Source organism: Myxocyprinus asiaticus, chromosome 12 (assembly GCF_019703515.2).
Source record: "Myxocyprinus asiaticus isolate MX2 ecotype Aquarium Trade chromosome 12, UBuf_Myxa_2, whole genome shotgun sequence".
NCBI lineage: Eukaryota > Metazoa > Chordata > Actinopteri > Cypriniformes > Catostomidae > Myxocyprinus > Myxocyprinus asiaticus.
In genome coordinates, this window is record NC_059355.1 from 445904 (window position 1) to 471190 (window position 25287).

At 39.2% G+C, this 25287-nt stretch overlaps 1 protein-coding gene across 1 annotated transcript; it reads left to right on the plus strand.

Annotated features, from left to right (window-relative positions):
* Positions 1 to 467: 467 nt before the first annotated feature.
* On the plus strand, positions 468 to 23742 carry cidec (cell death inducing DFFA like effector c). The gene is made up of 6 exons (XM_051712585.1): positions 468 to 544; positions 5159 to 5238; positions 5688 to 5829; positions 8653 to 8802; positions 11912 to 12102; positions 21434 to 23742. The coding sequence occupies exons 2-6, from the start codon at positions 5186 to 5188 to the stop codon at positions 21570 to 21572; spliced, it is 675 nt and encodes a 224-aa protein (XP_051568545.1). The 5' UTR covers positions 468 to 544; positions 5159 to 5185; the 3' UTR covers positions 21573 to 23742.
* Positions 23743 to 25287: the final 1545 nt, after the last annotated feature.

The window sequence follows — 25287 nt, forward strand, 5'->3', positions numbered from 1 at the left end:
AAACAATATTTTCTAATAAATAAGCATTAAATGTGTATTGTTTTTGTTGTTAGTAGCAGTAGTAATAGTATCATTATCTAAAATAAAGAACCTTTAATAAGTAGTCTTTTTTTTAACCCAGCACACTACTTAATGTATTTAACCCAGTATGTTCTGTCCAATAGTTACCCAGCACTGGGTTCCCAAATAACCCAGGAATGGTCATTTTTAACCCAGCATTTTTAGTGTGGTTGTAAAGTAGGCTTGCCACTGTTTCTAAAATAAATAATTTTAATTCAGATTAATCTTTGAAAGAATCATATTTAAAAGATCTCTTAAAGAATCAATGGCATTAAGATGGCAAGCTTTGACAAATCAAATTATTTCATCCTTTTACTCAACATAGCATGACCAAACACCCTGCTGTCATAGTGGAGCAAAGGTGAATAAAAAAAAATATTTTGCAATCACGCTCGGCTATAAAGAAACCAGAAATACAGATGATGCTGTTACAACACTATTCACTGGGTTGAAACAAAACTGGAATCTTAGAACTTGCATCAAGGTATTGTGCGATTATTAGTACAGTCTTATGATTTATTGTGCAGTATTAGATAAAACCAATTTTTCCACAATAGCCGTGTGAAGTATGTATCCTTATGATGTGTTTGACTTAACAAAAGCTTTTTAGTTTCACAGTAGCTTTAAAATCTTTAAAATAATTGATGTCACTAACCTGACAAACTTTGGCAAATCCAATATTTATTTCATCTTAAGTGCTTGTTGTATCAAACCAGTACCTTACAAGAAGATTCTGCTTGTTTTCTTGTGAGATGCCTTAAGTTGAGTGGGTTTCAATGATTCTATGTTAAAATGTGCAAGCACAGAATGCACATGCCTTGTTTGTGTGCTCAAACTTCATTTTAGAAATGAATCCTTTTCTGGAAAATGTTGGCATGCTAGATTTGCAAATAACCACAGCATCGAGGTAACATTAACAAGCATCAATCACAAGCAATCTTAAATGGAAATTTATTGGCAGTACATTCAGATAAGCTCTCATGGTTCAACAGCTAAAGGTACTTCAAAAATATTTGGGCCCTGTCATCTTCACAGTGGGTGAACTGAGGAATTGCAATGTAGATGTCCACAGTTATACTAAGACTAATAAAGTAATTGCTCATATAAGAACCATTTTTTACATAGATTTAGCACCGGTCAGTGAAAACATGTTTTTTTTTTTTTTTTTCAAAGCTGCATGCAATATTTAAGGTACATACTGTATCTGTATGTTCATAAGCATTTCATTTATTCATGTACCTCTGATATATTACTTCTGATAGTGGTGTGAGCTGAGGGGGTATTATATACACTTGGTCACTTTAAAGATGTATCCGCAAAACAAAAATCCTATCTTTAATTCCAGCACTATATTCTATTTCTGTGATGATGCTTGTCGGGCAGTGAAATCTTTGTTTAGTTATTTATTATTTGATTTTTAAGTGACTTTGCACCATGTGTGTCTGATTGTGTGTGTGTGTGTGTAGTGTTTTTCATCTCTGGGCTTGTCAAGATATGTCAGATGCAGTTTCGTCAGCGATCTGCATCAAATTAAGGAAGAATGTTCTGATTCTCCTACAACATGTCTCCATTTCTTATTTAGTAATTATTTAATATTTACGTGGGCCCAATGAAAATACTCGGTAACAGCTGTTATATGTCACATTTTCTGTATGCTGATGTACTGCCGTTTGGGAGGAGTAATTTTTATATGGTTTAGAAAGTTTGCATATGTGACTTGAACAACCAGATGCATTGACAGGACATGCCTAGTATGTGTCCCGGATGCAATCCATCTCGAATGCCTCTTGGAGGGTATTTACACTTTACTGAATGGATAACTATCCATTTATGAAAAAAGAGAGGCTGTCAGACATTATTGCTCAACATGACCAATCACTTTCCCTACTGTCAGAGTGGAGCAAAAGTCAAAAAATTTGTTTTGCAATGACACGCCAAGGCAACAAAGACACCAAACACACATGACGGTTGCAACACTTTGAATGCTGAACAAGAACAGAACAGAAACTTTATAGAACTGGAATTTAAGAGCTTTTATTGAGGTATTGTGTGATTATTAGTACCGTCTAATAATGAATTAGTGTGCAGTATTAGAACCAGTTTTGCAAATTAACGTTTCGCAGTGCCAGACTTAAGGGGTTGGGGGCCCCTGGGCTGGACTCATTGTTGGGGCCATATATACATCATACATTATTGTGCTACCATTTCAGATAGAAAAATCAAGTTATTTCTAAGAAAACTATAGAAGCACTGAATGAGGGATACAGAGAGACACAGAAGCAGTGTATGTGAGCAGAGTGGAACTCCGTTCTGTGTTTTTCATGCCCTGCTCCTCACTTCTCACTGTGTGAGAGAAAACCCGCTCTGAGTTTGCTGAAAGAGACTTGCTCCGAGCAAGGGTAAGAACATTTAAAGTAAGAACATATTGAAACTGACTTAATGTCCAATGCTGAGTTCACTTTAAGGAAGATTAGAAGCCTTGGGCAAATATAGCCTACGTACTTCTTTTTCTTTTTTCTTTATTTTTTTATCCCCTTTTCTCCCAATTTGGAATGCCCAATTCCTACTACTTAGTAGGTCCTCGTGGTGGCGCGGTTACTCACATCAATTCGGGTGGTGGAGGACAAGTCTCAGTTGCCTCCGCTTCTGAGACCGTCAATCCGTGCATCTTATCACGTGACTCGTTGTGCATGACACCGCGGAGACTCACAGCATGTGGAGGCTCATGCTACTCTCCACGATCCACACACAACTCACCACTCGCCCCATTGAGAGCGAGAACCACTAATCACGACAACGAGGAGGTTACCCCATGTGACTCTACCCTCCCTAGCAACCGGGCCAATTTGGTTGCTTAGGAGACCTGGCTGGAGTCACTCAGCACACCCTGGATTCAAACTTGCGATGTGTGGTAGTCAGCATCAATACTCGCTGAGATACCCAGGCCCTGCCTATGTACTTCTAAAAATGCTATTTGGCTTTGAATTTAATTATAAATGTGCATTTGCATTACAAGCATCTACCAGTGTGAACAGGTGTACTTTGGGTAGTTTGTACAGAATATCTTTCAACATTGGCATATGGTAGTGTGACTCAAAGCTTGATTCAGGTGTTTTAGGTTGATGCATATTCGCACTTTATCTGGCTTGACTATGACTACCATGTTACTCATCCATGGAGTGGGTTCTGTTATTTTTGGGATACAAATGTGTCTAGTGTACTTATTAAGCTGCTCTTTCACTTTGGTTTTAAAGGCCACTGGAATGTTCCACAGCATGTTTACTGTACTGTCACACTACTGTTGAGCATTCATCAAACTTCTCCCCTGACTGACTTGACCGGGTCATTGAATACATCCTTGAACTTGCATAACAATTGTTGTCTCGTGATGGGAATATCTGGGCACACATTCAGTCTGTGAAGCTTGTCTGGAATGGTAAATTCCAGTGTCTAGCTGGTTGGTTGAGCATCAAGTTTCCAAACCATTTTGGACCTGGGGATTTGACCCTGCCAATGCCCTCATCAACACTGAAGCCAGCCTTTACTGTCAGGTTCCTGCTCATCGTGTCCATCGTCCATCACTGTGTGCACTCTGCTGAATCAATCAGCCCTCTGCCTGGCTTTACACATTTTGGCAAAATGATTAATCGCTCCATATGACTGACAAGCATTTCCGAATGCAGGGCACTGCTTTTTGCCTTTTTTACGGCCACCCCCACAATACCTACAGCTCATGGACCTAGGCATCAGCTTGTTTATCCGGTCACAATCCTGGTGATTTGGCTTCTGTGCATCATTCACACTGTTATTGAATGTGCTGTCAATTCCTTTCATGCATTGTTCTGTTGCTTCTGCAAGCTGGGATATTTCTGCAGCTTCTGGACGCATTAGCTCACATTCATGCAGCAGACGCCATCTCACACTCTCATTGGCAATTCACAGAGTGAGCCAGCCTCAAATCATTTCATTTTTGTTTTGTTTCTCGTTCAGCACAATGTTGTGACTGTAGATATGTCGACATTCGTTGCCTATAAGTTGAAAAAAATTTGAATTTGCCAATTGTACACCACTTCTTTGAGGTACATAATTTATGTAAATTTCGTTTTGAAAAAAACTCGTTTTGTTTTCTCAGATCAAGCATTATTGCAAAGCCTAAGCATGCAAAAAAGCAAAACAAAATAAGTAATAACTTAAATAATTTAAAAAATGTTTGTGCCTTGATTTCATGTCATTGGTGTTATCAATGTTAAAAACTTGTGGAAAAAACTTCCAAGGTCAAAGTTCAGAGGAAGAAGAGGCTGCTCAAATGTGCATCTAGTGATTTTCCTACCATGTTGAAAAAGTTATTAATTTACATTTTAACACATTTTTTCACATAGTTCTTTTAAACTTGTCATTAGTGTTACAAAATATTGTTATTGAAAACAATTATTTAATGGTAAGATTTATAGATTTGAGTCTGATCAGTGGTCTGTGTGTTGTGATGCTATTGACACCATCTTAAAAAATTCATTTTTAAAGAGAGTTTGTTACCAGTGTCATCGTCATGGCGTTACAACTCTTGATTTATTCGTGAAAATAAAACTAATTAAAATAAAGAACAACAGTCAAGTTTTCCTTTGTGAATTAAAATAATGTTAAGAAAGCTTTTATGGGTGAAAACCGAACTGAACTGAATTGAAAATTTCTATATTTTGTAAGTCGGAAAGTCAACGCTTTTTTGAGAATGACCCAGCCCTTGAATTCCACACTGAAAGTATCCCAGTTCTTCTATATCCCCTGTCTTCTGCATGCCCTCAGGGGCAAGAATGCTGTTTGAAGCTTATTGTCCGCTTCTGACACCATGTTTATGTGGTGTATGTGAATGAAGCAAAAGTTCAATGACTTTGTGTTGTTTATTCACAGCCACATGGAGTATATTAACAGACCAACAACTAGCGTGACCATATGACATCAACAGGAACCATCTATGGCATAACACAGTTTCTTACTAGGGTGGGATATTTCCCACTGCCACTACTGTAAAAATGTTTTAGTTGTTGATGTTATTTATTCAAGTCTTTATCTGTAATTTAATGCTTCATTCATGTTTTTGAAGGTCGCAGGAGCTGTACAGCTGTATACTATGGAATATGCCAAGAAATCTCTGGATGTGTTCTCACCAGCCTCCCTTTCAAAGTAACTGTGTTTACATTATGTTGTCCCTTTATGTGCTGTTTTTTATTTGATGAGTAGGTCATCATTAGATTATACTTCTTTATGTGTGTGTTTGTGTATACAGGTTTTGCTACACTTATGAGGCCAAAATGTCCTCAATATTAAAAAAATGTCTCATTAATGCGGTAAAACGGTCTCACTAGTAAAAAAAAAAAAAAAAAAAAAAAAAAAAAAAAAGCTCATTAATGGACCAGAAGATGTTCAGTTTTAAATCTACTGATGTGCACAGTCAGGTTTGTGTGAGGTTTAGGGGTTGGGTTAGTGCATCAAAATATCATTACCCTGCTATGAAATCAACAGACGTCTATGAGATTTCCTCACTAATATAGTGAAACAAACTGAACTGAAACTGGGAACTGGGCTTTCAAATGAGATGTTCTGTTCCTGTTTGTGTGTGTCACTGCCCACAGACGCATATTAGTCAGTGCTTCAATGACGCAGCAGCTCTTACCAAGTTGGACTCAGCGCTCCAGACCCTTTCGGGTCATCAACAATGATCGCTCCATTAAGAAAGGCATCATGGCAGATGGCCTGAAAGACCTACAGAACAAGGTGAGAACAGGAAATGAAAGAGATTTTATGAACTGTCTTATGCATTGTCTTTTTCCGAGAGTCTACCAAAAAGTACTGTAAGCGTGTCAAATAAATTAATTACAAAACAAATATTTACAGTAATGTGGATCACATAATGCTTCCACAGAACCATGTTTTTACTTTTCTTCTCAGCACAGTAAAGTATGTGACAGAAATCATGCCACACTGAAATGCAATCATAACAGGGAACATTTTTTAAATTCAATATATTCACAGCATTCCTTTTCATTCACAACCTGTGTAAAGCTGTCATTATATATTTTGTAGTGCTGCTTACTTTATTCTTACATTTAAAAAATTAAATGCTGAATTCATGCCAGTAAAAAACATTCACGCCTTGAAATGTAATTCACTCTGCATTGCATTCTACTGTGTGACGCTTTCCATTGGAAAGTTAAATGTTAAGCACATGATTGCAAATCTTTGCTTTCTTTTGCATTTGATTTGAATTTAAAATGTGCAGAAATCATGCCACAATGAAATGTAATCACTGAGCACATTTACATGCACTTTCTTTCACTGATTATGCTTAATAAGCCAACAACACGTGTGGTCATGTAAACGCAATAAACGGCGTTCCTTTATCGGTGTGAAGTCATAAACGGTGTAAGGATAAACCGATCAACACGGGTACATTTTTGCCCATAGTGCAGATTTCGTGTGGCATGTAAACACCTTAACAGGAGTTCTCACCGGCTCATCCAATGTGCGCACGTGTTGAGTGCATGCCTACTCCATGTTTACAACAGTGTCTCCTCCTGCAAACGTCGACTGGAGAGAATGGGGTGGCGGACACCACAAAAGGGTCCTCCCTGGGAGTTATGGGCCCCTGGATTTCAGCTCGTGTGATAATGTGCCCCTGCACACCACAGACTTCAGCTGCTTGACGGGGGGAAATAAAGGTTCAGGCTTTGACATTTCAGTGCGCTCTGTCTGCTGTGCAGTTTGCGTGTGTGGCTTTTAAAATGAAGTGACGGTTGAGTGAAATGGGAGGATGTCGCAATTTAGAAATGCATTTGCTGAAGTTCATATGATCCTGTGTAAATGTAGCAGATTCTCTCTTAATTCCACTGATATTTACAATGGAAATGTATTCCTTTACTTGGATCAAAAAAACAAAAACAAAAAACAAAATCTAAGTAATACCGTGAATGCAACACCGTGAATTATAAATATCAACTGTATGATAACCATCTCTTTTTAAAACTATACTGTGTAACCGTGACACTGTTACATCATTAGTCCTGCCTTATTCCCTGCTGGTGGAGAGAAGCCAGTTCAGTCCTTGCATCTACCCTCTGTCCTGGCCGCTCAGCTTGTGGCCTCCTCCGCAGTCCTTCAGTTTTTACATCCTTCTGCAGCATCTGCTGGTGGAGAGAAGCCAGCTCTGCTCCTTTCAGAGGCTCCGCCCTCCCCCTCGCCTGCTGCGCCACTGGAGCCTTTTCCCTCACCTGTGGTCAGAGGTGGAAAGTAACGAATTACAACTACTCTCATTACAGTACTTGAGTACATTTTAAGTATAAATAAATAATAATAATTTTACTTGAGTTGATTAAAAATGAAGTATTCAACAATTATTTTTCACCACAATTACAAAGTACAAAAAAACAAAAACAAAAAAAACATAATATTTCTGAATTTTTGGGTAGAAGAAAGTTATAAGTGCTAAATCTGTTTATAAAGTAAATCACGCTGTCATTTAATCACTGATCAAACTTCACTTGTTTTTAAGGTAGGCAATGTTTTAACTGTCAAACATTAACACAATGTAGTTTGACATATCTGTGGGGGATATCCTGTTTACTTGCTACTATACGTCTAAAACAAACTGTTTATATAGCTTAGAAAGATACAATGCCAATAGTGTTGGAAATTAACAGGAACACGGAGCAAAAATGCCACTGAAATTAACAAAAATATCCCTGAAATTCAAAATAAAGGGGCAAAAAATCCCCATGCAACGAGATCCCGTGTTTTATTAATATTATCTGATAAAGTTACAATTATATACATTACAATCTACTTTTGACTTTTCACTGAACATTATTTTTATTCCCACCGTCCGGTTCCTCGCACCATTGTGCGCACAGATGGGCTCTCCGCTTCTATCAATACGCATCAGTTCGGTATTATACTCCCGTGTTAAATTCAGTAACTGTTTGCCCCTCTTGTTCAAAATAAACTGTTCTAGCGGGTAACACTCTCGCTCATGGTACTGTACTGTACTTCCCTGTCCTGTGCTGCTGTTTATCTGTCTAAAAAGCCTCACCCGCTAGAGGTCAAAAGTGCACAAGTGATGAATGTTATATAAAGAAGGTATGAGAAATCACAAAACATAATGTAACCAAATACTACAATTTACTGAATAATAATATCTCAATATGTTAAATAACCATAATGTTAATTAAGACTTTATTATTACAACTGTAATACAATAATACATATACAGAACAGCCACTTTCAGTGTTTGAATCAATCATATCTCTCACTAAACACTGTGTGAAATGTTTATTTTTGTCTTATTCTATTCAGTTGGCATGTAGGAGTTGATAACAGTTTGCTTGATAATCTAATTCAACATCTGGATAATTGCTGCAATATCATAGAGGATACATTTCCACCTCAGTGATATTGCATTATATTAGTTTTGTACTTAATATGGTATTATTACACATCAATAAGTTGCATTTTTATTTCCTTGTTTTTCTTGTGTTCCTACCACTTTTGCTACCAGGTTGCTCTAAAGCTGATTGAGGGTAGATTTGGCTTTTTTCCTCATAGGTGATGAGCACATTCCACATGCAGTGTGTCAGTGCTTTAGTGCTGGATGAGGATGGAACTGGAGTGGATACAGATGAATTTTTTCAGACCTTAAAAAACAACACTGTCCTCATGGTCTTAGTGAAAGGACAGAAGTGGACACCACAGAAGGTCAGTGTTTAAATATGAGGTAATTAAATGTACAAATATCTATTTGTTTATCTTGACCCAGAAATGATATCAAAACTTTAATATTTTAAATGACTTTTTATTCAAGATAAAAATGTGTTTATCTTGACAAGCGCTGCTCTGCTCTTAACTACTTCACATGTAGCTTTACATATTTGTGACATTTTTTTTTAAGTGAATTTGTTCAAAAGTTATTTTACTGTTAATTCAGTGTTCATTATATAGTATGTTTATTAAATGTTCGATATGTTCAAATGAGATATAATAAACAAATAAACACCTATTTACAAAAAGGAGAATAAATGCTAATTAAATTTAGTAGTTATTTTATTATTTTGTTCAAATAATCATCAAAAGAATTTCAAAGTGAAAAAAAAATCTCATGTCTGCTCTGATCATCTGTAAACCCCAAATAATAATTAATAATTAATAATTCCTTACATTTATATAGCGCATTTCTAGGCACTCAAAACACTTTACATAGTATAGGGGGAATCTCCTCAACCACCATCAGTGTGCAGCATCCACCTGGATGATGTGATGGCAGCCATAGTGCAGCAGTACACTCACCACACACCAGCTATTGGTGGAGAGGAGAGAGTAGAGTGATACAGCCAATTCATGGATGGGGATTATAAGGAGGCCATGATTGAGAAGGGCCTATAAATAGCCACAAACTCTATATCAGCTCTTACCTTAGGTTGTTATTCTACAAAATTAGTCTATTTTTACTTGTCTTGGTAAATAATCCACTTTTATGTCTCAAATGTCATCCAAATTGGAACATGACAAACACTTGGAATGGAGCCAACAACAGCACAAACAGTATATTGTTGTGAACATCTTCTCATTCCCGGCTCACAATGATGGAAAAAGTGAGAAAATTCCTGATAATGTTGCCAAGAGTGTCAATTCACAGACAGCGGGCGCTCATAGACCTGACAATTTCATGGGCTGAGACCTAGGTGTCCAGAGCACCAATTTGTGGCACGGCACATTTGACTAGCACCTCAAAGGCAGCAAAGCCAGAGACCTGAACGCTTACTGAATAGATAGAACATAGGGAGAGCAGGGGACTGGTGTCAGCTTTCCCAGAATTAAGTTGAGAGTGAAGCATTTAGAGTGTCATGATTGCAATGAACACAATCATTCCCAACAAGTGTGGTGTCAGTGTGGACTCAGCCCAGGCGATAAACAGTGCTGATGACTGATAGGGATAAACGCTAGAAATATAGCATCCGCCTTATCATAGTCTCCGGCGAATGTTATCATATCATGCACGCCAGCACGCAGATGTCACGGCGTACTGAACAGGCAAACCCACTTTAGATGGAGAAGAGGAGAGGTGCCAGGCTCAAGCTAGCAACAAATCATCCTCAAACTGTCTTCATGCTCTATATCCTATTCTCACACACCGCAGAAGGAGTATAGAGGGAGAAGAGGGGAGTGGCTTCGGCTTTCAGAGCGAAAGCAAGCAGAGAGCAAAGCGTCTCGAGTTTCATGCACTCCCAATGAACGCAATCAATCTTAGCGAATGTGGGCTCAGCCCTGGGAATAACAACGCTCGTAGTGAATGGGTGAAGCAGCTGAGCCATCGACAAATCCTGCTAAAATCTCCATGCTCTATTTCACGTTTTGCGTGCCTCCCTTATGTGGTCCCTTGGGACCCGCAGGAGTATAGCGGGAGGAGAGGGGAGCGGCTTCAGCTCTCAGAACAAAAGCAAGCCAAGAGCAAAGCGTCTTGAGTTTCATGCATCCACAATGAACGCAGTTGCTTATAAAAAACAACGCTCGTGTTAAAAGGATACGCTGTTTGTCGAGGCATGAACAGGGAAGTAATCCACTCACTGTGAAGATGTGCAGTATCAACGGCGAAGTGACGATTTGTCCAGCTGTTGGAGCACAGCCGAAGGTGTGCAATATCAACGGTCACTATATTACCACCATATTACTGTACTAACACCATGGTTAATTGCATTAAATCTATTGCTTCTGCCAAAAAAAAACATAGTAACTACAATATTAGTAATACAGTGATGCAGTCTACACACAAATGATGCCGAGCCACGGGAACGAGTGCAATCGACAGGCCCCGCCTCCGGATCAAACCCTTCTCTGCACTCCTCGACATTCACTGAAACCAAATCACTGTGATGAAATCAACATTCATATGAAATTTTATCTATTATTTTAAGTAGTTTTAAAGGAAATATTAAGAGCTGAAAAAGGAAATCGGATGTGAAAAAGAGAGGGACAAAACACGAATTTGAACCACCATCGCTATGACAACACTGCACACTCACACGTCTTTAGACCCCATGCCACAGCAGCAACATATATTGTTTATTTTGTTGTATATATCTGTGGTTCCACCAGAATATTGGGGTGCAAATAGACACTCCGTAAAATAATGCTATCTAATACAGGGCTACCCAGACAGGGATACTGACGTAAATGTTATCAGTTAGCAAGTATGTAATGAATTAGCATTAAGAAAAGGCCTCACTGGCATGTCGGACCCCTGGGCAGGCACCCAGGTCACCCTTTTGGTAGATCTGTTAATGACTGGGGCCAAGAAGTACAATGCAAAGAGATCAAGAACAACAAAAGTGCAACATTAAGACTAGGACATGGTATTTATTATGCTTGAAAAGTTTTGTTTCTTTTAGATCTATTGGTTCGTGATAAATGGTAAAATGGCAAATAAGCAATATGGTCGACCTTGGAAAAATTGCTATCATTGGACTCCATTATTCCAAGGAATAAGACAAGAAATAAACATTTGGAAAGTTATGAGCAGATTTATCTTTTATTATTATTATTATTTTCTGATCAGTATGTGGCTGTCACCAAACAATCTCCTGTCGAACAGGATAGACTTGCATGCCAAACTGTATGAATGACATACAAATTTTCATTTAGTCGATACTGGTTAGCAGATCCTTGTTCATGAACACCATGCCACTTTGCGGGCTAAAAATTTTTTTTCATGTGATTAAAAAAAAAAAAAAAAAAAAAAAATTGATGAAAGTATGAAATACCACATTTAAGTAAAATCTTTATATTTTATCTCCTTACCATGGTTACACAGAAAACTACAACCACAAGTGTTTCTGAATGCTACCTGAAACGGCCAAGGAAAGATGTGGCCAAACTGACCTTTGATCTTTACAAAAACCATCCAAAGGATTTTATTGGATGCCTAAATGTGCATGCAACCTTGTATGGAATATACTCTGTTTCATATGATTTGCAGTGCTATAAGGCAAAAAGGATGCTAAGGTGAGTGTGTGTGGGCATGTATGTATGTGCATATGTGTCAGTGAAAGACCTGAAGATTGATTTAGATAAAAAAGTGATAAGGTCACGCTTAAAGTACAGAAGTTCTCTCAAGATAACAAGAAATATATGTCATGATCTTGAACAAAAGCTGTTTGCTCAAGATTATCCCTTTAAAAATCTAATTGGACTTTTTAAACTGTAGTGCAAGTGTGGTAAATTAGATGCCGTAAAACTCTGGAAAATGTACTTCTACTGCATCTATATCACAGTTGTACTTAGGGTTGCCACCTTCAAAGTTTAAAAATATGGGACACCCATGGGTGGTGTTCCCCTTGAATGATCCTGAAAACTTCAGTAATACTGCATTCAAATGACCATACTTTTACAATATTTACCACACTTATACTACAGAAAAACAGCATCCAAATTTCCACACTTCTCAGTTATTTACTTTTGTACAGCAGTACTAAAAAATTGTGTTCAGATTTCCAATTCCTACATTCCCACACTACTATAGTTGCTACCACGAACTGCACCATGCACTGTACATTGTATGTAGATACTTTAATTATTTTAATGTTGACCAACTACAACACAATCTACACTATAAAAAACAGTAATTTACTGACAGACATGTTGAATAAACAGTAAGAAATTAATAAATGAATGTACCTGACTGTAACAAAAATACATTATATATCAGCAACTCATTGAGCAATTATTAAAATGAACCATTAAGTGGCAAATATTAGAGAGGTTGCATAAAACTGCCACAGTAACTATGGCAAAAACTGTAGATGTTGCACAGTAATGGAAGCCTAATTCACTTTGCAGTGCAGCCTTTACATAAACCTGTTATTTATTGAGCTGAATGCAGATTATTGCAGTTTATAAAAACTGTTTTATTCGATTATTTTAAAACTCGATATCATAACTGATAACATCATATGCCTACTAACAATTTATGCCCAAATTATGTCATAATTTAAACATTGTTTTTAACTGCTGAAATATTGTGAAATATTTTAAATGGCGGTTCTTTCCAGTTCTCTAAGCAGGCCGATACGCACCTGTACACCAAACAGGTTTCGTGTTGATCCCATGAAACAACCGATATCATACACAGAGGTGGGGAGTAACGCGCTATATTTACTCAGTTACATTTACTTGAGTAACTTTTTGGAAAAAATGTACTTTAAGAGTAGGTTTAAAAGTTGGTACTTTTTACTCTCACTCAAGTAAATTTCGAATGAATTTTTTTTACTTTTGCTTCTTTACAATGGGCGATGTTTCTGTCGTTACATTACTGGATTTAAGTTTAGTTAATGATTAATTTATTGAGAGATTATTGAATGGGACTTTTACGACAGCAGAAGTTCACACAGCTGTGCACGCTGTCACAGACTGTCACTCAAGCCGAGTCCATCACTGCTGCAGCATCAAGCTCTTCAAAGTGAAACACTTTCTTCGACCCGCACAGTGAAAAAAGAATAATTTCGTCATGCAATGCCTTCATTTAACACCAAGACAAGCGGATATTTCAAGATTAAAATCTCATCTTAAATTTAAGGCAGCACGTTGAGGTAAATTGTGGCTCTAATGCCACATTTTTTACACATTTACTTACAAAAGTATTTACATATTCACTCCACGGTATGTGTACTGGCAACTATTGCAGTTACTTCGGGCTGATTAACTGTATAAATCCATATAAACATCCAAGTTAAGTGGAAATGCCTTTTGCTCTGCCGTTTGCGTGATCGACAACTGGAGCGCGAACAGACAGCATTTCTGTGCATGCACAGAGAGATCCACGGGGCACGAGGCGATCGTATGGTGAAGAGAGTGGCTGTGTCCGAAATCGTTTACTCATTCACTATTTCCAATATAGTGAATGGAAGTGAGTGCACTATATCTCAGAATTGAGTGAACAAAATGAGTGAGTGAATTCGGACGCTGACGTATACACCGAGCATCAGAGCTCTGTGGCTGTCGCAGAAACAAAGTCACATATGAACTTTTAAAATACTTGGGCCTTACTTGTTATTCTTATTAAATTATATATTAATACAATAAATCTTCATTCTGTAATTTTTAATATATATGTTAATATAAAGAGTAAACACATTTTATGAAATGTACATTATTGTATTTATTTGTTATACTGTAGTATCTTTAAACTCCAATACAAGCGTTTCTGGGCGCATAGCGCCTTCATCCGACCAAATTATCATAACCTACATGTTATAACCGAATATTTAAATCATCCACAGAATTATCATTTCCACTGTGTGCAGTCTCCTGAGTTAAACAGATGCACAGGTAGCTGTAATAACCTGCCAGGCATTATTGCCTGCTGCACCTCCACCAGTGCCTTTAGCCCAGCTGTGGGGTCATCAGCCAGGAGCCACCTATCTTCAGTGTTTCGCCCCATTATTCCCGGAACATCTCCTGGTGGTGGGGCAGCTGGACACCGGATCCCTTCCAACGCCTCTCATCCTTGCCTTCCCATCCAGACATCCTTCCTTCACGAATTACTTGCAACCAGGGTTCTATATGTCATAATACCTCGACACGACCATATGCACCAGCCCATTGGCCAACTGGCACCGAGATAAATACTCTGTGCCCTACTGGCATTGTCACCATATCTCTTGATAACTCAGTGCCACCGGTTCCGTATGGCATACTACCTCAGAACAAGCCCTCACTACATATCACCCAGGTTCCCTATTCCTCAGTTTCATACTTCTGAACCCCCAAATTTTTGTCCTTCTTAACCATAACCAGAAACTCCCTTTCACAGCTTCCTCTGCAAATTCCTTCTAAGACTTTTTTGAAGCTGGTCCAATGATGCAAATGTCTCTAAAAAGGGCCTGCAATGATGTTTCTCAAAAATCCTCGGCACCCAACCTCCACAAGGTAGGTGGCAGTCCTTCATCCATTTTCCCTGCACTCTGCGGCCAGTTCAGCATATTATAGTTTCTTCCTCTCATAGGCTGTCTCCAGGCCCTCTTCCCATGGAACAGTAAGGTCAATCATTGCTGTTTTCCTAGCTGAAGTCGACCACAACACTACATCTGGCCTCAAGGAGGTAATGGCAACCTCAGTAAGAAATTTTAGCTGCTGGCCAAGGTCAACCATCATTGACCAATCACTTCCAGGTGCCAAGACTGATCTGGCTTCCCTCCGTGCTGTGCCTTGTGCAGCACCTCCCTTTAAAAAAAATCAACACCCTGCCTCTGAGGAGCATGGTTGCCTTTGTTTGCCTTCACTCTATGCACCTCTCGGATATCTGCCAGCTTCCGCAGGACCTGATCATGCTGCCACTTGTACAGTCCTTGTGCCAGGGCTGTCTTGCACCCAATCAATGTGTGCTGCAAGTTTGCTCTTGGGGCCTCACAGAGGGGGCAACTCTCCTCTTTGCCATACCACAGAGACAAATTCCCAGGGCTTGGTAGGGTATCGTAGGTGGATCTTATTAGAAAACTTAGCCTGGCCTGGGGCACCTTCCACACGTCAGCCCTTCATAACACTCTATCAGATGTCCCCTCCCATATGGTTCAGCGCCCTGGCTGCTGCTGGCTGACTGCCCTAACCTTATACCCTTCCTCTTCCATCCTAGTTACTTCCATAACTACCATTGCTTTCCTCTGTTTTTGGGAGGCTGCTGACCACAGTTTAGGAGCCACTCCCATCCAAGGCCTGTTCTTTCTGACTGTGTTCTTCCAACAATATCTTGATGCTTCAGTCTTGAAACCGCCTGGTTTACGACCTCCTCTGCCTTCCAAGTTCTGCCTGTTTGGACTTGGACTTGGACTGCCTGGTCTGGTCTGGTGATTCCAGTAGCTCCAAAACAAGCCTGGTCTTTTCCTGTTTGTAGCCCAGAGTGAGTGATTTTAGAGGCAGTTGTAAAGCATTTCTTCCAAACAATGCTACATCTGAGAGACAACGTGGCAAGCCTAGCCACTTCCTGATATAACAAATGGCCTTGGCATCCATCCTTGCCACTGCTGCTGCAGAAATCCCACACATTTTTAGCGGCCACATCAGGCGATGTTAGAGTGTAAATTGGTAACACCAAACCATGAATTTGAATGGGAGATAACAATTGTCTGTCTTAACTCTGCCATGTGTTTGTTTGAAAGATCTGCTGTGTATTCTCTCCCTAATCTTTGAATAGGTTGCTTGCCACAACCAGGATTCTTTCCCCCTCCACCTCAAATTAAATCTGATCATCCCTCACCCCCTTTCCAATAGAAAGACTATGTGATTTTGTTGGCTGTGATGAGGAGGAAGGCGTGGCCAGGCCGTGATGGAGCAGCTGAATAAGCTGATCAGAGGGAGAGCGAGATAAGGGCCGGCCGGAGGTGCCGGTTTGAGAGAGAGAGAGAGAAGCATGCAGCCACACTGCATGTTTGTTTATGGTGGTTTTAGGTTGAGTTTGACATTAAAACTTTATGTTGACTGCTCAGCCTGTTCCCACCTCCTTCTTGCCCATCTGTTACAGTGGTTCCAAAACCCAGGAGGTAGGAGGGATGTGCTGTCACGGAGTCCTCGCCGCTGCCATCCGCCAGGGGAGCAGCCGAGCCCATCTGCCTGGGGTCGCTGCCAGCCTCCGTGAGCCAGAGGAACCATCTGCCGAGAAGGGGAGGAGCGAGCTGGCGTCTGCCAGAGGGCAGAGGAGCAGTTGAGGACCAGTTGATAGCGTGTCCGGGAGCCAGCAAGCAAGTTCTTCTCTCTCTCTCCTCTCTCTCTCTCTCTGTGTGTCTCCGATTGCCCTTTTCCTCTCCCACGCCTCCCCTCATCTCTCCCCAGATTCACAGAAGTAGGGTGGGCCACTGGCTGACAGAATGGCTGGAAGCATCCCCCCTGTGGTATAGGGGGGAGTTAGTCAGACCAGTGGTGCCCTGGCCTGAATCTGGCGGGGGAGGAGTGTGACGAGGAGGAGGGCATGGCCGGGCCGTGATGGAGCACGGCCGGCGCTGAATCAGCTGATCAGCGGGAAAGCGAGATAAGGGGCAGCCGGAGGTGCAGGTTCGAGAGAGAGAGACGCACGCGGCCACGCATGTTTGTTTTTGTTGGTTTTAGGTTGAGTTTGACATTAAAACTTTATGTTGACTGTTCAGCCGGTTCCTGCCTCCTCCTCGCCCTTCTTTTATCTGTTAAATTGGCTTAATCTTCATTCTGGCCCATGCCAATAGCTCTTCCAGCCTTCTCAAGAGCCGGTTTGTACATGCAGCAGTCTGGAGGATGCTTGTGATATCATCCATACAACTGCGCAGAGCTGGCAATCTCACCTCAGTGCACGGATTCCTCTGACCATTTTTCTTGCACCAATTAGGATGATCTCGAATGCAGCCATGAACAGGATGGGAGAGACTGAACATCCCATCGCTATTCCTTTTTCCAGTTCCTGCCATCGCGTTATGTAGTCCTGTGTTGCATGACATATCTTCAAGTCCCCATAGTAGCTGTCTACCAAGCTCCTAATACACTCTGGTACATGGAAAAACTCCAGTGCATAGCTAACAAGCTGGTGTGGAACTGATCCATAGGCATTTGCCAGTCCAGCCAGACTACGTGGATGTTTTTCTTATCTTTCTTGGCAGACTGCATCTGCTCCCATATTACTGACGCATGTTCCACGCACCCAAGAAAACCTGGTACACCTGCCTTCTGGCAGCTTGTGTCTATGCATCCATTCTTCAGGAGGTAGTCAGACATCCTCCTTGCTGCCATCGAAAAAATCTTTCCCTTCACGTTCAATAGTGCAATGCTCCTAAACTGACTAATGTTGGTGGATCCCTGCTCTTTGGGTGTGAAGATGGCCACCGCCCTTTGCTACTCCACAGGCATGCACTGCTTTTTCAAGGCAACTCTCAACAGTCTCCACAACATTTTGAGAACCATGGGGCACTTCTTATACTGCTTGTATGGTATCCCATTCGGGACTGGAGCTGAAGTTGCCCTGGCTTTTTCTACTACTCGCCTCACCACTGTGTGGAGTCTCGTGTGTTAAAATAATATCACCTCCATGAATTATTTATTAAATAAAGAATTCTTCATCTTAATGGCAAAATTATGTATAAATATAAATAAAGAGTACATTTTAAAATGTATCTGTATGTTTTGCCTCTCTATATGTTATATGTTATTTTAATTTGTAATGATTTGTCAAAAAGTAATTTATAGTGCATTGTGGGTAAGAATGAGTGAACAAAAGTAGGGAATGAGTGGCTCACTCAGAATTCAGACACTCCTACAAAATGACGGACACCCGAAATAGTGCACTATATAGTGGCTAGAGGGCGGTTTCAGACACAGCGATTGTTCCATGACCAGAGTTGGTGCCCTACGCAGGCTGCGTACTCTGTGTTTAGGGAGCGGCAGTATTGCTGTACAGAACTAATGATCTAAATTCTTTCAAGACTGAAAACTGTAACTACACTAAAATAAGAATCCACGCAGGACTTTAAAAGCTATGAAATAGCGGAAGTAGGCATTAATAAAACATGATCTTGCTTTGGTTTATATTTCAGCATTATATATAATGTCCCTGTGGGATATTTTCACATTTTCCCATAATAATTACTAGAAAGGTTTCCAAATCTCTCTTCTTATTGACAAATTCATCCAGATCTGACAAGAAATCTTAAAGGAATAATTCACCCAAAAAATTAAATTCCCTCATCATTTACTCACCCTCATACCATCACAGATGTGTATGACTTTCTTTCATCTGCTGAACACAAATGAAGATTTTTAAAGGAATTTCTCAGCTCTTTTGGTCCATACAATGCAAGTGAATGGGTGTCAAAAATTTAAAGCAAAAAAATACAAATAAATAAATAAAAATAAGTCAGCATAAAAGTAATCCATAAGACTCCAGTGGTTAAATCAATATCTTCAGAAGCGAAGTGATATGAGAATGTGTGGATGAGGAACATAGAAACAGCTCACTTTCACATTCTTCTTCTTGTGTTTTTGGTGATTCAGATTCCCCTCTGCATATCGCCCCCTGCTGGGCTGGGAGAAGAATTTCTAGCAAAAAATTACAAATATTGATCTGTTTCTCACCTACACCTATCATATCACTTCTGAAGATATGGATTTACACTGGTGGCCAAATGTTTGGAATAATGTACAGATTTTGCTGTTTCGGAAAGAAATTGGTACTTTAATTCACCAAAGTGGCATTCAACTGATTACAAAGTATAGTCAGGACATTACTGATGTAAAACAGCACCATCACTATTTGAAAAAAGTTATTTTTGATAAAATCTAGACAGCAGCCATCACTCCAACACCTTATCCTTGAGTAATCATGCTAAATTGCTAATTTGGTACTAGAAAATCACTTGCCATTATATCAAACACAGCTGAAAGATATTTGGTTCATTAAATGAAGCTTAACGTTGTCTTTGTGTTTGTTTTTGAGTTGCCACAGTATGCAATAGACTGGCATGTCTTGAGGTCAATATTAGGTCAAAAATGGCAAAAAAGAAACAGCTTTCTCTAGAAACTCATCAGTCAATCATTGTTTTGAGGAATGAAGGCTATACAATGCAAAGATTTCATACAAAGGTGTACACTACAGTCTTCAAAGACAAAGGACAACTGGCTCTAACAAGGACAGAAAGAGATGTGGAAGACCAGATGTACAACTAAACAAGAGGATAAGTACATCAGAGTCTCTAGTTTGAGAAATAGACACCTCACATGTCCTCAGCTGACAGCTTCATTGAATTCTACCCGCTCAACACCAGTTTCATGTACAACAGTAAAGAGAAGACTCAGGGGTGCAGGCCTTATGGGAAAAAGAAAAGGTTCGAGTGGGCAAAGAAACACAGACATTGGACAACAGATAATTGGAAAATAATGAAATGTCACCTGAGTATCTGGACAAACTGACAGCTAGAATAACAAGGATCTGCAAAGCTGTCATTGCTGCACGTGGAGGATTTTTTGATGAGAACTCTTTGAAGTAGTTTAAGAAGTTCTGAACATTTCTTTCCAATTATAATAGTAATTTGTCACATTATTAATGTCCTGACTATACATTGTGATCAGTTGAATGCCACTTTGGTGAATAAAAGTACCAATTTCTTTCCATAAGAGCAAAATCTGTACATTATTCCACACTTTTTGCCACCAGTGTAACTACTGGAGTCGTATGTATTACTTTTATGCTGCCTTTATGTGCTTTTTGGAGCATCAACATTTTGGCACCCATTCACTTGCATTGTATGGACTTACAGAGCTGATTTCTAAAAATCTTCATTTGTGTTCTGCAGATGAAAGAAAGACATACATATCTGCGATGGCATGAGGGTGATTAAATGATGAGAGAATTTCATTTTTGGGTGAACTATCCATTTAAAGTGATAGCTCAGCCATAATTTAATATTCTGCCATCATTTCCCTACCCTCATGTTGTTCCAAACCCATGTGACCTTCTGTATTCTGTGGAACACAAAAGATGTTAGACAGAATGTTAGGGACTGACAGTCTCAGTCACCATTCACTTTCAAAATATGGAGAAAAAAAAAATTCACTGAAAGTAAATAGTGACTCAGACAAACATTCTGTCTAATATCTCCTTATTGTGTTTCATGGAAGAAAGAAAGTCATATGGGTTTGGAAAAACATGATGGTGAATGATGACAGAATTTCCATTAATAATAATAATAATTCTGTAATACATGTTAAATGTGTATTATGTGATGGAATATAGGGGAGTTAACATATATTATGTCATTTGTGAAAGTAACGAGTTACTACTTGAGTATTCTCTTAATTGGATACTTTTAGTTGAGTACAGTTTTTGGCTACTCTACCCACCTCTGATCATACAATCCTATAAATAAACAAATACATGCCATACTGAATAAAAATAAAATGGTAATTAGTGAGAGCTGTCCTGTAATTGCATTTGGTGCAGGTATCACATGCAAAAGCCTTCTTTTGGAGGGTGTGTCCAACACATTTGCACGTGTAGTTATTTGCACGATTTTTCTTAGTAAATCACCCACAAAACGCCCATGACACGCACATGCAATTTCATAGATTGCATAAGCAAATTAGCACCCGTTATTTGAGATCTTAGTAAAACGGGCCTAAGTGTTGAGGTCTGTGCGTGTTGCTTTGTTTATTGACTCTTATACTAATAATAATGCAAGGTGATGCTGTCTCACAAACCAGTCATGCATAAAGCCTTCTAGAGAAAGGTGTCACATTCAATATTAATAGATTTTAATTAATGTTATACCACAGTATAAACATGAAAGGCTTCTGTGATTTTGTCTTTTCTCTATCTCTTTGTAAACAGGGAGGCCTTAAGATGGATTGTCTTCACTATGCAGACCACTGGCCATGTTTTAATGGGTACTTCCTGTTATATTCAGCATCTTCTTGATGAGGATGAGAAAATTGAGGCACAAAAATTATCACACATTTTACGCAGTTAGAGTAGCCATTAAATGAAAGATTGCAGAAAAGATTAATCAACCTATTTAATCCTTCTGTTGTGTTCCGGTCATTTTGACCCGAACAACTTTTGCTTTTTGTTTGGTTTTTACATTTTCTTTATTTTTTTTATTATTAATCCAATTGGAATTAAATTCTTTGACTTTGTTCACATATGGTATCTGAAAACATACACAAAGAAAAAAATTGCACAATTTTCTTTACATTTTATTGGTTTTATTTAACTTTGTTACAACTGTCAAAAATGACCGGCCATTGGAAATTAATGGGCAGGGTTACAAAATAAAAAATAAAAAAATAAAAAATGAGTGTTCAGGAGTCTGTCCAACTATCTGATGAGCATATATGTGCATGTGTACTTGCACACATAAAGTCCACGGAGGTGTATACACACTGATACACACGCACACCGACACACACACATACAAACACACACACACACAAACACACACCCTTTGGTTTCCTAGACAAGTTCTGAAATGTTGTATGATTTTTACCAACGCAGCAACATTTCAGAGGTTGCCAGGGAATCCAAAGGGCATGTGGGGGTGAGTGGGTGAGGGTGTGTGTGCTCAGACATGCACACACACACACACACACACACACACACCTGTGATGTTCCCGGTCAGAAATGACCGGCCATTTGGAATGAATGAATGAGTGTTCAGGAGCCTGTCCAACTATTAGATGAGCACATCTGTCTTCAAACATAAAAACAGACACACAGCCTTTAATCCTTTGACATCCCAGGCAACTTCTAAACCTTCTTCACTCCATAGGAACAAAAGAACATTAGAACAAATATTATGACGTGTTTTGGGAACTTTCACACTCACACACACACACACACACACACACACGCACACGCACACGCACACGCACACGCACACGCACACGCACACGCACACACGCACACGCACACACACGAGTATATGTTCTATGTGAAATATGTAGAAATAACTATAAAAAGTGAGAAATGATTTTGCAGGTCATTATGGATAACAGTAGGACACTCTCATAAGGTAAATGTCTTTGTACCTGTACCATAGAAACATCACTGTTATAACATTCTCACATCAGTTCAGAGGATCCTGTCACATGTTTGGCTATCTAAGGATATTGTTGTATATTATACTTATATTATCAATATATCAGTATAGTTGCATAATACTATTATATTGATATTTTAGATCTCCTACCCCTAAACCTAACCACTTCTATACAATATTATACTTGTATCAGGTAGATAAATGCAAAGTCACAATAATTTTAGTTACATTACACTATTTCATAGATGTCTTGAGTCACAATTTATTCCAAAAAAGCACTATAAGTATTTCAAATGACTATGTGCTGCATTCCAAGTCATCTGAAGACATATGATAGCTTGTGTGAGGAATAAAGTGATACTTTAGGTCCATGAAGTCACATCTCATTCAAAAAGATACATCCAAACGTTAATTGTCGCAGTTGGTCACAAGACGCAAGAGCCAATGGCATATGACATCACTGACGTCAAACCTGTCATGACACATCTTAAGGCGGCAGTTTTTTAATGTCTAAATAAGTGCAGTATTTGAATGCTATGGTAGTTGGGGACAGTGATCACTGAATAAAGACTAACTTGTTTCTGTTCCTTATACCAAAGAATACTTGGAATATACAGTAGCACATGAAGAGCTGATTCTTTTATGATAACTTTATTTCTGAGCTGCTCGCACATTCTGAAAACTCATAATTTCATTCAAATCATTTCAATATTTAGCCTTTAGTAAAGTAATGGAATCCTCCATAATGAGTTGAATACACACCAGAGTGATGTTTAAAATACAGACCACGGGTTAAGTTTTGGTGGTGCAGTCAATAAGTCATTAGGCACAACTTACATATCTGCAGCGTCATCGTTCCTCACACAAGGAAACTAGGCAGTGCCAGATCCTTCTCCGTTTGGTCTTAAATGTTGGGCTATAGAAAGAAACAGGCATAATTTTAGTGTAATTAACCAAAATGGTTACACAAACACAATGTAAATGATATTTGAATAAATTATTTTCACAATGTAGCTGTATTTATTCCTATCCGCTTAACACATATCATAACATATACCCCTGGCATGATTGTTGAATAACAATTTGAATTGTTATATATGTACTCCTGTTTGTAACATTTGAATTGTTTTCAATAAAAATAAATAAATAAAAAAATAATAATAATAAAGAGACTGATGTTGGTGGTTGATTGAGCTTGTACAAGCATAGTTATTTGTTTTCACTATGCAGTTCTGTTTACATTATGCCATGCATCTCTGTGCACCTCTATAATTACACTAGTCTTTTGTCTAATGTTTTAATTATTTGATTAACATTAGTTACATTAATGTTAGCTAGCGGTGATAGTATCTTTCGCCATTAAAAGTGCACTCAGTAATTTTTGAAGTATGTCTAAGTATGACACCTAGTGGCCTGGAAGCTGCATCATTCAAACACAGAAGTTTTCAGTTACCAATGCCATCATGCCCTTTCCCACCTACAGTTCCCTTAGTAATGTTCTTGATGAAAACTCTTAAGAGGAAAGGGACACCTGTGGAGACTTTTCCCCTACTGCATTCCGACCGACAAAAGTAACCCTTGGGATAGTTCACCCAAAAATTCAACTAAGTAACTAATGACTTGCTCATTGCTGCTGATTCTGCTAAACTTACACTGCTTGTCCTGTTAGATCTTTGTGCAGGCTTTGACACTGTCTCACATCGCACACTCCTTTTCTACCTGTCTACTATTGGTGTTTCTGGTTCTGTCTTAACCTAGTTTACTTCATACCTTTCTGACCGCCAGCATTATATATCAATCAAACAGTCGAAGTCCCCCACCACTCCAGTTTCCCAAGGTGTTCCTCAAGGTTCTGTCCTTGGCCCTTTACTCTTTATAATCTATATGCTCCCACTTGGCAAAATTATTCGTCAGCATGGGCTTGACTTCCACTGCTATGCTGACGATACACAACTGTATGTCAGCACCAAACCCACTGTCCCACTTCCCCCCCACTTCCTTAATAGCATGCATTGTTGATATCAAGGCCTGGATGACCCACTACTTCCTAAAACTCAATGCTGATAAAACAGACATATTACTAGTTGGTTCCAATAATGTCACCGGCGTGCATTCAAATCTGTCTATTGACATTGACTGAGTCTTGGTCAGACCGTCCGTCACTGTACACAATTTAGGTGTCACTTTTGATTCTACCCTCTCTTTCACGTCTCACATTTCCTCTCTCACTAAAGTTGCCTTCTTCCATCTCTGCAATATTGCTAGGCTCTGTCCCATACTCAGATTCAAAGATGCCAAGACCCTTGTTCATGCATTCATCATCTCACGACTTGATTACTATTATGCTTTTTTTTCCGGTCTCACCAAGAATTTACTCAACAAACTCCAGTATTCAAAACTCAGCTGCCGGGGTTCTTACTTATTCAAAAAAGTACTCTCACATTACCCCACATTGGAGTGGTGGTGGCGCACTGAACTGGTAACCAGGTTGCTGGTTCAATCCCCACAGCCACCACCATTGTGTCCTTGAGCAAGACACTTAACGCCAGGTTGCTCCCGGGGGATTGTCCCTGTAATAAGTGCACTGTAAGTCGCTTTGGATAAAAGCATCTGCCAAATACTCTGCTATACTCCATAACCTCCACTG